The sequence below is a fragment of the Hakea prostrata genome, chromosome 2, assembly GCF_041222555.1.
Source record: "Hakea prostrata isolate BN-2017 chromosome 2, UWA_Hpros_2, whole genome shotgun sequence".
Lineage (NCBI taxonomy): Eukaryota > Viridiplantae > Streptophyta > Magnoliopsida > Proteales > Proteaceae > Hakea > Hakea prostrata.
Window position 1 is genome coordinate 35537013 of NC_142601.1, and position 14424 is coordinate 35551436.

At 38.7% G+C, this 14424-nt stretch overlaps 1 protein-coding gene across 1 annotated transcript; it reads right to left on the reverse strand.

Annotated features, from left to right (window-relative positions):
- Positions 1-379: 379 nt before the first annotated feature.
- Positions 380-13142, reverse strand: LOC149024261 (GroES-like zinc-binding alcohol dehydrogenase family protein). The gene is made up of 6 exons (XM_089144567.1): positions 12563-13142; positions 12269-12377; positions 12091-12182; positions 11685-11943; positions 11165-11308; positions 380-807 (listed from the first exon to the last, which is right to left on the reverse strand). Exons 1-6 carry the CDS (start codon positions 12901-12903, stop codon positions 712-714), a joined length of 1041 nt encoding a protein of 346 aa, XP_089000693.1. The 5' UTR covers positions 12904-13142; the 3' UTR covers positions 380-711.
- Between the last annotated feature and the right edge of the window lie 1282 nt (positions 13143-14424).

A 14424-nucleotide genomic window follows, 5' to 3' on the forward strand; every position in this document is an offset into this window, starting at 1 on the left:
CAAGAAATAGCTTGAGTACGCATGGGAGATTAAATAGTGATGAAAAATCCCATCGCATGTCCCATTACAGACACCATGGTTTTAACCGCTTGATCTGTTTAATGCAACCATTTCCTGTTCTGAAATCTAAATCACCCAAGAAAGCTAAAAGAATATAGAATTAGGGGCAGATTTAATTCGGGACAAAAGGATATACATAGCTTTGATATTTTATCTAGCATAACCTCAAATAGAACTAATTGAAAGGCAAGGACCATACAACCACTACCATTTGATTGGGAAAAAATTTCTTCTTCTTGTAGTAAAGTTGGGAGAGGGAGACGACCCACTGGTTAATTTGAAACCGACCCTTCACCGCTTCATATAAGTTGAGAATATGTTTCTGGCTATAATCTGTGATGCAAAAGAAATGAAAAGAAGAAAGTGCCACCATACTAAATATAGCTTTATTCTCATTACATTTACCACCAGTATTAAACAGCTGACCATTTATGAAGCAAATGCTTACAATTTCCGCCATATTTGGTTATTTTCCAGAGCATGACTTTTACATCATGAAGTCATTGTCATCAAGGAAATTATTAACATCTATGGTACATAAAGAAGCAGCTAACATTTAAAGACTTTTTGAAACAGGGGATAGAGATGGTTCTGCACATCAATTTCAAGCGAAGTAATATTTTTGTCCACCAATCTGATTCCCAGTAACTTTCAGAGCTTTGATCTCACAGTTTTGTTGTTATCAAAAGCAATTAGCACCTTCCCAATGACTTTCCTATCTTTGATTGCAGAAAATGCAAGGTTGGCCTGTAAATAGTATATTATCAGAATCAGCTGACAGACATCCAAAACAAATATTTTATCTGTAAAACCTAAATACAGAAACACAATAAGACAGGGTATGTTTGAAAGTCCCTCTTCTGATCAATGCTTTTCCTTTTTATCTATTTATAAGGAGGTAGGCTCAATCATCATATCCATTCGCACCCTGATTTCTCAGATCTGGAACAGTTGATAAGCTTCCTGAACAGTGAAAGAAAACTAAAAGAGAGAGCAACCTAGTGCACAAGGCTCCCCCAATTGCAGGATTAGGGCAGGGCACAAGTACACAACCTTACCCCAGTTTTGTGGACACTGATATAGGGAATACATAGATCTGAGGTAAATGAAGGAATTATAGCAAGCTCTATTGATTCATAAAGAGATCTTGATGATGGGAAGGTGGACTCTTCATTAACTGGTTTCAAAGACGAGATTTCAAATGCAAAGAAAAGACGTGTTTTCTTCTTAGTTTCTATAACATGTATTATTTAAGCTACTACAATATCACACTATGAATCATCATACAAGCAATGCCAGTAAATCTGGAGTCGTTTGTTATCTTCAGGTCTCAAATACTGCTTTAAATTGATTTAATTAAGTATTAACTTAGGATCCAGCTTGTCTACTTTCTGCTTGCACACCCATCATGCACCAACACGCAGTGAGCATGCCACGCAGCAAAGATGGCAATCTAGTTGTTGGTAACTGAGCTCAATTCTTGGGTGCCAAAATTAAAATTTTGATATCAAACTCAACTGTTGAGTGTTAAGGATCACAATTGACCAGTTCTCATGCAATCGAATTTCAAATCAAATCTACAATTTGAAATTTAAGTTTATCCTTATTAAAACGTAACCAAATTTCAAATTGGAATCTTACATTGTTGTAACTTGTAAGTCATTCACAGTGTATCAAACTCCACAAAGCATAACATTGTAAATACAATACGCTGCCACCAAGTTGGAGACAAGCCAAACTCATCAAAATTGAAACTGTTCTATCATTTGTTTACATGGTGATGGTATCATCATCCTAGTTGTTCCTGGATGATCGAACTTTCTCTCTCTCTCTCTCTCTACAGCAACCATAACTCTGCCCACCTCTCACGAGATCTGCCATGGATGGCTCCTCTTCTTCACCAACTCCTATTTCATCTTCCCGCTAAATTCGACGTAATCTCAGTCCTGAAGTGTGGGGCACTAATTTTCTCCTATGGAAGACGCAACTCCTCTTCCCTCTCCTACGTAGTCAAGCTTTGACGGGATTCATTGATGGAACTGCAGTTTGTCCAGCGAAGATACCTTAAACAGATGCCACAGTTCCTTTACATTTACAGGACCGTGCATATGAAGAATGGGTTCATAAAGATAGCTTGTTGTAAGCTGGATTATTTTCTCTCTATCCCCAGAGATTCTGCCATAAGTGATTAGCTTGTACACAGCTTCTTAAGTATGGAAAACTCTGCAAACCAAGTTTGGTTCCTTTCCCCTTACGTCTATTATACGACTTCATATGCAATTGCAAAATAACAAACAGCAAAGGTGATCAATAAATGGAGACATGTTTGCATGAGGTCAGCTATATCTCTGACTGTCTGCTGTTCCATCGGCTAGTGAAGAACTCAATGCTATTATTTTTCAAAATTTGGGCCCTGAGCATACAGACACTGTGTTTGCCTTGGTTACTAAAAATCAAGGCTATTCCCTTACCTGAACTTCATTGACTGCTCATTACATGAGCTTCGGTTGAACTCCGTGACCATTCCAGCTGAGGTTAACCTCACTATCACCCCTCCTACACCACAAAACCCCATGCCTAAACCTACCACACGCATGCCCAATATAACCTACCATCCCTTCAACCAATTCATAAACCTGCTTGGGGGGCCAGAAATTTGGCATTGTTCCATTCCAAACAGATCCACCATTTTAATGTGCTGCAAACTATAGGGAACTTCACTTATATCCATCAACAACTCCCCAACTTCCCCCTCAATCACACACTACTCACAGGATTCAGATGTTCCTGCTATCAACACAGGTATGCTACTTGTTCCTAATCAGCCTGACTGGAGTATAATTGCTGACTCTATTTTAATGGTTGCAGGTATTCAACCCCCTGGGTTAGATCGCCAAAAATGGGGCGTCTTTTTGGTCACTGAAGGACAACTTGTATATTGTGCAGTCTCTGGTTGGTTTTTTGAAACTAAGCTAGAAACGATACTTGAAGGGTTCTTCAACCAAACACAGCAGGCCAAGAATAATGGAATCCAGCTTACACAAGTTTGGACAAATACTCCTAAAATAGCCATTATGCAGCCGAGACCTCCGAAAGAATGTTGGCTGTATTACCTTCTCCCTCTGCTGGTCCATCTATCAAAGGAGCTAACTCAAGCCAACTTTTCCCAATTCCCTTCACATAACTACCTAATGTATATATTATCACGTAAAAGTCTTGGTGAGTCTAGGTGGTGAACAATGTACTACTGAATAGGGAAGTAATATACTACTACTGTACTCAGACTTCTTGATGTTTAATTTAATCCTTTGGCTTCATCAGGAAGGGGGGGAAAATCTGAAACCTGCGGCCATGGATTTCAATCCAAAACCCTTAGAGAACCCTGCCAAATACGCCAACAGTTTGGCCACTCTGCAGCCAAGAGTTATTTTTTGTACACTAATCTACTGAACAATATTCCCCCTCCAATTGCAAAGATGGCAGGCATACTTCCCACTCCATCTTATGCACAATGGTTTCCAGACACAGCCACTAGACATCATGTAACCCCTGATAGCTCCAACCTGCAGAATGCTGCCCTCATATTAGTAATGAGACATTACGTGTTGGTAACAGGACTGGTTTTGTCTATTAGTAATATCGGCTCGTCTAGTTTACCCCTCCAAAAAATCTTGATTTTTCAAAAATATTGCATGTTCCTTCAATTACTAGAAACTTGCTTTCAGCTCATCATTTTACTTGAGATAATGACTGTTTCTTTGAATTCCATCTTTTTCATTTTGTCATCAAGGACCAACAGACCAGAGTGCCCTTCTACAAGGTTCGCTTAAAGATGGGGTGTACCAGGTGCCATGCCCTCAACCATCGTCTCCTTCTGCAAATACTGTTTCAGTTACTGCAAGTGATTGGCATGCTCAAATGGGGCATCTAGAGTAACACGAAGTCAATTTTTTTTATTTCTTCAAATAATTTATCTTCTTCTCCTGCTGATTTTAAACAATGTGCTTCTTCCTATTTGGGAGAATCACATCACTTTCATCTTCCTCCCATTGGAACCATTAGTAATGCTTCCAGACCAGCCTGAGGTGAACCCCGTTTCAACCTAGAGAAACTCAATGCAACTGTGTATATCCAAAACACACAACTACCCTTTGGCCCACTTGAGTAAAGCCAGTCTGAACAAGATCCAAGCTGTTGCTTTATGGAGGCCCAAAAATCCAAAAAATGGCGGACAGCAATATTGGTGGAGTTCCATGCCCTATTACAAAATGCCACATGGGTTTTAGTACCACCTCAAATGAATGCAAACATTGTGGGCTCTGAATAGGTACTATACCTGATCAAGCCTAATTTAGATGGGTCGGTAAATGGGTATAAGGCCTGCACAGTGGCTAAAACCTATACAATCAACAAGAGGGCATAGATTACACACAAACATTCAGCTCTGTTGTCAAAGCACCACCGTTTAACTGGTTTTTTCATTGGTAACAAAAAACAGGTGGAAGCTACGTCAATTCGACATCAACAATGCCTTCTTAAATGGCTATTTAACAGACATGGTGTACATGAGTCGACCTCAAGGTTTAACTGAACCATGATTGTAACTTGAGAAACTCACCATGTGGCCTCAAACAGGCCCCAAGGGCCTGGTTTTAGCGGCTAAGTCAATCCCTTAAATATATTGTCTTTCTTGGGTCAAGAACTGATACCTCTCTTCATCCCATGCAAAGCTAATGTAACTGTCTACATGCTTGTTTATGTAGATGACATTGTAATCACCACACCACTGATTCAAGACATAATTGATTCCTTACACAAGGAGATTGCAATCAAAGATTTGAAGACCTCCATTACAAGCGATTGTCAAGCACCCAAGTAGATTACTTCTGTCATAACAAAAGTATATGGCATATATACTACATCACACCAAGATGGATGGGTGCAAACCGGTTCATACACTGTGACAACCAAACTTGATTTTTAGATGGATCCTTGTCAACCTCTGATGGATGCAAAGGCGTATCATAGTGTTGTTGGAGCTCAAAAAAATCAGCAACCACATACGAGCAGGTGATTCCCCGCATTGTAAAAAAACCAGGACAGGCTTCTCACCCATAATTCATCTTATGTCCTCCATGCCCAGAGTGATGCGAATTTGGCTGGCTTTCCAATAGATCAGCACCCAACTTGTGGATATGATATTTATTTACGAAATGATCTTGTTTCCCGGTTTGTAAGAAAACAACATACCATTGCTCAGTCTTCAGCTGAATCTGAATACAACGCAATAGCTAAATATATGGCAGAAGTTGTCTGGATGCAATCTTTACTTCAAGAATTGGGTGTGTGACCGTCGAAGCCTCCAGTTCTATGGCACAACTACTTAGGGGCAACATGTTTCATTGTCAACCCTCTATTCCATGCATGCATAAGCAAGCACATAGAGGGCTCTTGACATTTGGTGTCACAGAAGAAACTTGAAGTTTGCTTCGTCTTTACCTGTGACTAAATTGCTGATAATTTTACAAAGCCTTTTGCCCACTATCACCATGAAGAATTAAAGTCCAAGTTGAAGATTGACCTAAGTTCCACCTTCAACTTCAGGGGGTCCTTTTAAGGATAACGATTGACTAGTTCTCATGCAACAGAATTTCAAATTCAAATTTAGAATCTAAAATTCGATTTAATTTTTGAGTTTACCTTATCACGTTGTAACCTAATTTCAAATTCAAATTTTAAATTTTGAGTTTATTCTTATCATGTTGTAACTGAATCTCGAATTCAAATTCTAAATTTTGAGTTTATCCTTATGAGGTTTTAACCGAATCTCAAATTCATATTTAGAATTTGCAACTAAAATTTTGAATTGTCAGAAGTCATTCACAGTGTATCGAACTCTACAAAGCATAAAATTATAAATACAAATCGTTGCCACCAAGTTGGTGATAAGCGAAAACTCATCAAAATTTAAACCTGCACATGGGTACATGACGGGCACAAAAACTGTGGAAATAGACATGCTTGATCCTTTCGTTTTTTTATGTAGATCCTGGAAAGAAGAAAACCGAAGGTCTGTGAACCAATTCTAGATGGACAAGAACTGGATCAAGTCAAGCAAGTCCAACAGATCTTCTAGAAGGGCCAAAAAGAGGCTGAAACACCATTCATGTGAACAGTGTCACGGCCTCTTTTTTGGACTTGGTAGGATATTACTAGGAGACTCTGTGTGGTCTAAGAACAGGTGAAGATTTGTAATGGGTTGATTTCATATATGTATGGGGTAATGAGGAATTTATTTGTTTCTATTTTAACTGAATCGTCCTTCCTACGAACTTCCTCTATATATTTTTAGTACCGAGGATCAGGTTTTGTTCTCACCAAAGCTACTTTCTGTTGTTAGAATTAATAGTTTCTATTTTCTAAGCAACTTGGGATCAAGCACCACAGCTCTATAAATATGTAAAACTGTACTTAGCCACCCTTACCACCCATGATTTTATGAAACAAACCTGTTGAAGTATATACATTTGGGATATTTACTGTTCACGATACTATTCACGTGAACAGTAAAAATCTGTTTTTACTGTTCACGGTACTATTCACGTGAACAGTAACTTTGTTTGTACTGTTTACATGAACAGTATTATGTTATTGATATTATTCTACTTTCTATTTCTAATGTTGGAATCTTACTACATAAGTTTGGGAGTTTTTAGAAAGCATAGTTTCTATTTTGGTGGTAGTTTCTATTTTCAGAACTTTCTATTTTAGGAGCTAGGAAGTTACTAAAGTTGTAATTTTTTGTTTCCTTTTTCTAGAGGACAATTACTTGTCTCTTAAGTTGTATTAGATTCATTGTTCAAGTTGAAGCTATAAATAAAAGGGCTCGGTGATTCTAGACTCTTAAGCAAGAATCACAAGCCTCTTCTACTAGTTCTTCATCTCTCTTCTCTTCTCCTTCTAATCTCTTTTCTTTGTTCAAGTTCAGCTGCTGTTTTGATTATTTAATGCTTGTTTTCTAACATGGCATCAGAGCAAGTTTAATCAACTTAGGGACCGTTTTCTCTCTCTTGGCTGCCCAGTTTTTTTTCTTCTTCTATTTTTTTTTTTTTTCCTTTTTCTTATCTAGGGCAACCCCAACCTTCATTGCAATAATTGTACATAGCTGTCCTTCTTCTTTAACTTTTGAAGCACCAAGTATCTCTGTATTAATACTACAAAAAGGCCCTAAGCTTTCTGGGGATATGTCTACCTATTTGATTCAATTGAGGCTGCTACTACTTTTTTTTTTGTGTACAAATCTGAAGTTCAATCTGCACTATACTGATGTCTTGGGATTCCTCTTGATTCTTGCAAAGATATGCCCATAATTCGGATTGCAAGACCTAAGTATTGTCTTCCATTGTTTGTGCTATAAGTTTAGTTGCAAGTCATATACTAGTACCCCTGTTTCATTGAATTTCTCTCTTCTTAAAAATTTTGTTGCTACCTTCTTGCTTTACTACTTCTTCCGTTGTTTATTTCAGAATCAAGTTTAGCCTTCTTTTTATCTAATACTTCTACAAAGACCTAGAGGACTATTTTTCCTTCATATCGAGATCTGTTAGTGTTTCAAATCTAGCAGAAGTTTGTTGCTATGGTCCGAGATTTGATATTATCTGCTACCGCAGCAACCGTTATTGCACTTCTTCCGAGTGGATTGCTGCAACGACTACTGCAATTTTGAGATTCCAAGCTGGTTCAATATATTTTTTTTCCTGATCTAATTTGCTCCTGCCTAAGGGTTAGCGGTGGTCCAGAATTTTTTTTCCCCCTTGGTGCACAAGACTTTGTCTTGTGAGACGATTTACCTTGCCTACTTGGTCACAGTAACTCATACTGTCCTTTACCTACCTACTTGGTCCGTAGTATCCCATACTACGTTACCAACTTGGTCCACAGTAATCAATATTGTCTTTTACCTACCCATATTTTACCTATTACTTGCCTTCTTGCGAAGCATTTATATGGACATTGGAGTTGCAATTTTGAAGATTTAGCGTGGACTTGTCTCCCTACTACGGGCATTATGTGGATAGTGCCTTTTGCCTACCTACAACTTGGCTTCTTACAAAGCATTTATTTGGACTTTGGAGTTATAATTTTGAAGATTTAGTGTGGATATTTCTCCCTACTACCGGCATTATATGGATAGTGTCTTTGATCTTGCTATACTTATGGACTTTGTTCGTCTTCAACATCGATTGTTCTCAATATTGGATGGTTCTATTGACATGAAGAATTAAAGTTTTTTAAGTTGGTGTTGATTATCTCTTGGGTGAAGTTTTCTCAATGTTTATCGACAATCTGCCATTGTTACACGATTCAAGATTGGTGCTACTTTTCAAGTTTATTCTTATTGTGCAAGCTGAAGTTTTCTTTGTGCACACTACAGCTTGAGGGGGAGTGTTGAAGTATATACACTTGGGATATTTACTGTTCACGATATTATTCACGTGAACAGTAAAAATCTGTTTTTACTGTTCACGGTACTATTCACGTGAACAGTAACTTTGTTTGTACTGTTTACATGAACAATATTATGTTATTGATATTATTCTACTTTCTATTTCTAATGTTGGAATCTTACTACATAAGTTTGGGAGTTTTTAGAAAGCATAGTTTCTATTTTGGAAGTAGTTTCTATTTTCAGAACTTTCTATTTTAGGAGCTAGGAAGTTACTAAAGTTGTAATTTTTTGTTTTCTTTTTCTAGAGGACAATTACTTGTCTCTCAAGTTGTATTAGATTCATTAGAAGCTATAAATAAAAGGGCTCTGTGATTCTAGACTCTTAAGCAAGAATCACAAGCCTCTTCTACTAGTTCTTCATCTCTCTTCTCTTCTTCTTCTAATCTCTTTTCTTTGTTCAAGTTCAGCTGCTGTTTTGATTATTTAATGCTTGTTTTCTAACAAAACCAATGAAGATTTGCTTAGCCGAGTCTTATTCCTTGTCCAAGTATGATATAAGAAGACTTAAGGGCCTGTCTGTCAAATGCTAAACCCTAAGGCTGAAGGATCCTTGCCATAGAGGGTTAAATCCAGCTAACCGTGTGATAAGCCCCTAGTGTCAAAGGTGTATATGCGAACCAAACAAATGGGTCACAGGGATCATCCCCAAACTGCACATGAACATGGAGAAGGCTGAATCACCTACCCCCTACGTGGAAAGGAACAACAATATGGCCTACATGTAAAGTAGAAGTTAAGTATTCGTTTCTAATAAGAATTAGAGGGAGGGGAGAAGAAGGCAGAGAATTTGTGAGTAAAGGTAGAGAGAGCTTAGCTCTAGGGATAGAAGAAAAGAAGGGACGAACAGAGGTTTCTGCTGCTGCAAATTCAGTGAAGGGCTACTGAAATTGAAGACAACAGGTAAATTCTCTTAATCTGATCTTCAGTCTTCTATTAAGTGTGCAGTCTTGTGTGGTGTTCAGTGTGTGTAAAGCAGGGTCTTGACACCCTGCCACCTCTGTATCGTCCAAAATTCATTGAAACTGTTCCTGAACTGCTGCTGCTGTTGAGACCACCAAATTGAGGAGATTTCACTTCCAAGTCTCTGTCATAAGCCTGCTTAAATAATTGACTGAATCCTCTCCCTCCCCCCCCCCCCCCCCCCCCCCCAAAAAAAAAAAAGAAAACCCTCACAAACCCTGTTGATTTACTACCCTCAGTTCCATCCCACACATTACTTCACTCGATCCATCATTCCACTCATCCATTACTTCATTCCGTGGCTCCACCATTCAATCGAAAGTTTACTGGAGATCCAACCATCAAAATTAACTCAAACTTGCAGCACGCTATCACTTCCGTCAGGCCTCCACTCTATCTACGTTTGGAACCAGTCAGTTGGCTGGTTTGCCTTATAGTACAAAAGTTTCTATTTTGGTGACTAATGCCAGATCTCCCAATCCAACCACTGGAATTGAGTGAAGCTTGCAGCACTGTATTCCAATCATCACACACTTTGCATAACTGTTTGATTCCAAGGCTCTTACCATCCTCCTCAACTCATCATTTTCCCATTATACTTGTATCATTCCAAAACTAATGAGGAAAAAACCAAACATGCATACATTTAGAGTCTACAAAGATAAAGTCAAGCCACATTCTTTTACTATAATCATCTGACTATACATCATTTACTTGTCAATATAATATAACTTGATTAGTATCCATATCTTAGGCATTCAACATAATCGCTTAAGCATTAAAATAGATTATTGATGTCCACCATTGATTGAATCCTCTCCAAAAAGCTTAAAATCAAGATAGTGCAAGATGAATTTCCTATAAGAGTTAATATATGCATTCAGCATTCGTTAGTCAGGTAATTTGAGTTAATGCAGAAATACATCCTCTCCCAAGCCATCTGGCAATTCCAGCTGGGCCAAATCCAAATCCAGCTGCATCTAGACTGACCTGATGGAAACTGGGAGCCCTCCAGTTACTCATGGTTTTTGGTTCAGAATAGTCTGAGACAACCGATGAGTCTGATTAATGCCTGAGACCTTAAATAGTGAATTTTAAGAATTCCAATCCTTTCTATCTATTCTAAAGAGCCCAAAGGACTTCGAACATACAAACTTCAATCAATTCAATGCTTATTAAAATCTTGGCAATTCTTTTGGTTAACCCAAGGTTACTAATTTTTCTCCTTTTCTCTAATGTCCTGATCTGTGAGTTATTTGTGACTAAGTTGTCCTAATCTAAGCATTACATTTCTCAGACTTGGGTTCATTTTCTACTAATATGAACTAGAGAAAGACAGCAGTAAATTCTGTGTGAATATGTAGGACAGATGTGTAATTAGAAGGTTAGCCTTTCAGTGAAAATTGAATGGTCCTCATTCAACCCCAGAATAACCCAATTCATGCAGTTGTGAGTCAGTATGGACCACAGGAGTAGTCGGGCCAAAGGCCCGGAAACCTGTGTTAACAGAAAGATAAAGTACCAAAAGGTTAGCCAACTAAGAAGAGGGGTGAGAAAAAAGAAGGGGGGGGGGGAGTAAATATGTGATCAGAAGAAATAATTAAGTAAATAAATTGAAGGCATAACAGGTCCAACCTCTGATAGAGCATAGGTATGAGAAATATTAAGGGTTATTAAGCCCCTTGCTAGCCAAGAAAGCAACTCCTTCATAGAATCGTCAAGAACACCTCGTCGATGTATTTTGTAGCTCCCCCAATATAGTCCATGGATTGTCCAGTTCTGAAACGCAACAAACAAGTCTAGCAAATCAGAACCAAAGCAATTTAGCCATACAAACATATTCGTCAAAGAAAAGCAACCAAACAATAAGTAACCTTAAAAGCATGAAAGAAAACCACAGTTCATACTTTTAATCCACAAGTTAGGAGCTTGAATTCTACTCTTGGTTTCATCGAGAAAACAGCATACCAATTGTTGAGTTTAAGAAATACATGAACTACCAAATACATCAATGTTCAAGTTGCAAAATAGCCCAACACACATTTCTGATCCAGTTGAGCAACAGTGACCACATTTTTAAGTGTAACCATTTGAATTTTTATTTGTTAACTTAAGCATTTTACATGATTTATACTCCAAAGATCAGCAGTAGTACCTTAACCAAAGCAATATTCGCTGGGATCACAGGGATGTCTCCACTGGCAAACCCTATGACCAAAATATGAGCACCCCATTTGAGCAGTTTCATGCTTTCTTTCATAGGCTTGCCTCCAACAGGATCATATAGAACATCAACTCCTTTTAGATTTCTTGACTTCAGAAACTCCTTCACATTGTCAATTATGCTTCCCTTGCTCAAGTCAACAACATGATCTACACCCATTGATTTAAGAAACTGAACTTTCTCCTCTCCTCTGAAATGCAAAACAATTCCAGTCAAGAATCACATCCCTCTTAGATTTAGTAATTAACATTGAACATGTTGCAGGTACATAAAGGACAACAGGAAGGGGAACCAGAAATAATCTGTTTTAACCAATGCCCAATTCTTAACCAAGTACCTAGCAACGGCAATAACAGTGGCGCCACAGACCTTCCCAATCTGAACAGCCGAGAGACCTACACCACCGGCCGCACCAAGAACGAGCAAGACCTACAGTTTTGTCTAACATCAAGTCATACCCCCACATAGCAGCAAGCCATCACAATACAATAAAGAGATAGCTCCATGATCAGTACCTGACCAGAGCTCAAGTTCGCTCTATGAACAAGAGCCACATGCGAAGTTCCGTATGCAACAGGAAGTGCAGCAGTAGCAACCAGATCACATTCATCAGGAACTAAATACCTTCAATTTTCCCAATACAAAGAGTTAGTAAACGATATCCATGGTTAAAAGGATTCATTTCTGCAACATTATTGTTTTCTCCACTACTAACATCCACATCACGTATAAGATTGAGCAAGAAAAACCCAATTATCTCAACATAGTCTCAATCCAAATTTATGAAGAGAAGTTGGGCATAAGCTTACAGGTCCTTCTCATCTGCGACGATAAATTGCGCAAAAGACCCAAGAGCAGCAACCGAACAAACCCTATCGCCGACCTTGAACTTGGAGACTTGGCTTCCAACATCATCGACTACGCCAGAATAATCGGAGCCTGGAATGAAGGGAAGAGGAGGCTTCTCTTGGTATTTCCCGAGTATCTGCAGGTAATTGGCGTAGTTGATGCTGGTAGCCTTCACACGTATTCTAATGGAGGTCGGAGAAGTCAAGGCCGGGATGGGATGAGATGAGGAAAAGGTGATTGGCGAGGAATCTGTAATGGGGATAGTTGGATCTCCAAGCTTTCTGCATAGCAGAGCTTCCATTGTTTTGATGAAATTCGAGTTACAGGTTTCTGGAGTAGCAATTCCAATTGAAAAGTTATTTCAGACCTGTGACAACATTTTCTATAAGGTCGTTGTACATTCTAATTCTGGAAATGGACAGAGAGAGGAGAGGAATCCGCACTGGAATCAACAGAGGGTGATACGGGGCGATTCAATATTGATTCTGAGGGGTTTCAATTCTTGAACTTGAATTAGTAAAACCGAACTAAACCGACAGTACCAATCCGAGGCGAACTAGAATGGCCACGGGTTAAAGACTGAAAAACCTATCAGTTTCAGGTTGGTCCGGTCGAACATGTCAGTGACCCCATTAGTCTAAACCGAGTAAAGCTGTCACTATCAGCCTATCACCCAAATCATTAAAAACCTAATCCACTATAACCCGATTTAAAGAGGTCAGCGAGGTTGCTTTACTTGGGCTTAAGTCCAAGAGGCAATACCCCAACGCCTAAATATAACTTTTAATTTAAAACACATGGTGAATTGGTTTGATTAGGAATATCAATGGTTCACTTTGAGGCAGTTTCAGTTTAAGCTTAACAATTTGGGTTTAAAAACACCAAAAGTCCAAATATAGCTAGCCCATTTACAAAATAATTGATACGGGAAAAAATATCGTTGAACCGGGTCTGTCATTGGGTCAATCCTCAACCCCGATCGGGAACGAATCGACCTAACACGGTCAGCAGGCAAGCACGAGTCCAAGATTCACGGAAAGAATACGCCGTCAAAGAGACGATTATTAGCACTTGCGGGAGTGGACGATCGTGCCAAATCGGATAACTGTCACGCCCTAGCATCAAGATCGTGCAACCAAGGGAGGTTATCCATTACCCCACTAACGGGTCTAACCGTCAAGATCTGACGGTCACCAGAAGAAGGCGCGTACGAGTTCAACGAACGGGATTAAGAGGTAAACTCTATATAAGTCAAAACCTACGTACAAAGAAGGTATCTGAATTGTATTCCCAATTATCGTATTCTTACTTTAGCTCTGCAACTAGTCAAAGCCTTTGTGATCAGTTCATTAACTGATTTAACCATCGGAGGTGGACTCCCAACCCCCACGGTCGGGCTACATCTTGACGATTGTTTTGCAAGTCATTATCAAGTGATCTAAGGGCTGGGTTGGGACAATTTTGACCATTACCAACTTGTTATCAAACCGTAATATTCCATTTTGAATTAAAATTCATATGGTTCTTTGATCTAATGCTCTAGTCTCTTTGACTTAAAGCACAAAGTTCAAGCCCAACCTTCAATAAACTCCATCTAAAATCTTGAATAGACATAATCCAACGGCCCAATCCCATATAACAGTGAGATTGTTGCTACAAGTAACAAGTGCCACGACCTATCGACTTGCTTAAATGATGAAAAATAAGATATCTCTTACTTTTAAATGCACAATGTACATGAAAAATATTGTTATTCACGGTCAATAATAGATTTTGAATAGAAAATAGGGAGCATTTGAAACAAAAAGCATTTTTATGGCAC

Bases quoted from the DNA above. Each gene is read 5' to 3' on its own strand.
- LOC149024261 (XM_089144567.1), bottom strand. From the start codon at position 12,903: ATGGAAGCTCTGCTATGCAGAAAGCTTGGAGATCCAACTATCCCCATT. The intron at 12,183-12,268 runs GTACTGATCATG...ACAAAACTGTAG, and splicing joins CGAACTTGAGCTCTGGTCAG to GTCTTGCTCGTTCTTGGTGC. The intron at 808-11,164 runs GTTGGACCTGTT...TACTATTTACAG, and splicing joins ATACCTATGCTCTATCAGAG to GCCAACCTTGCATTTTCTGC.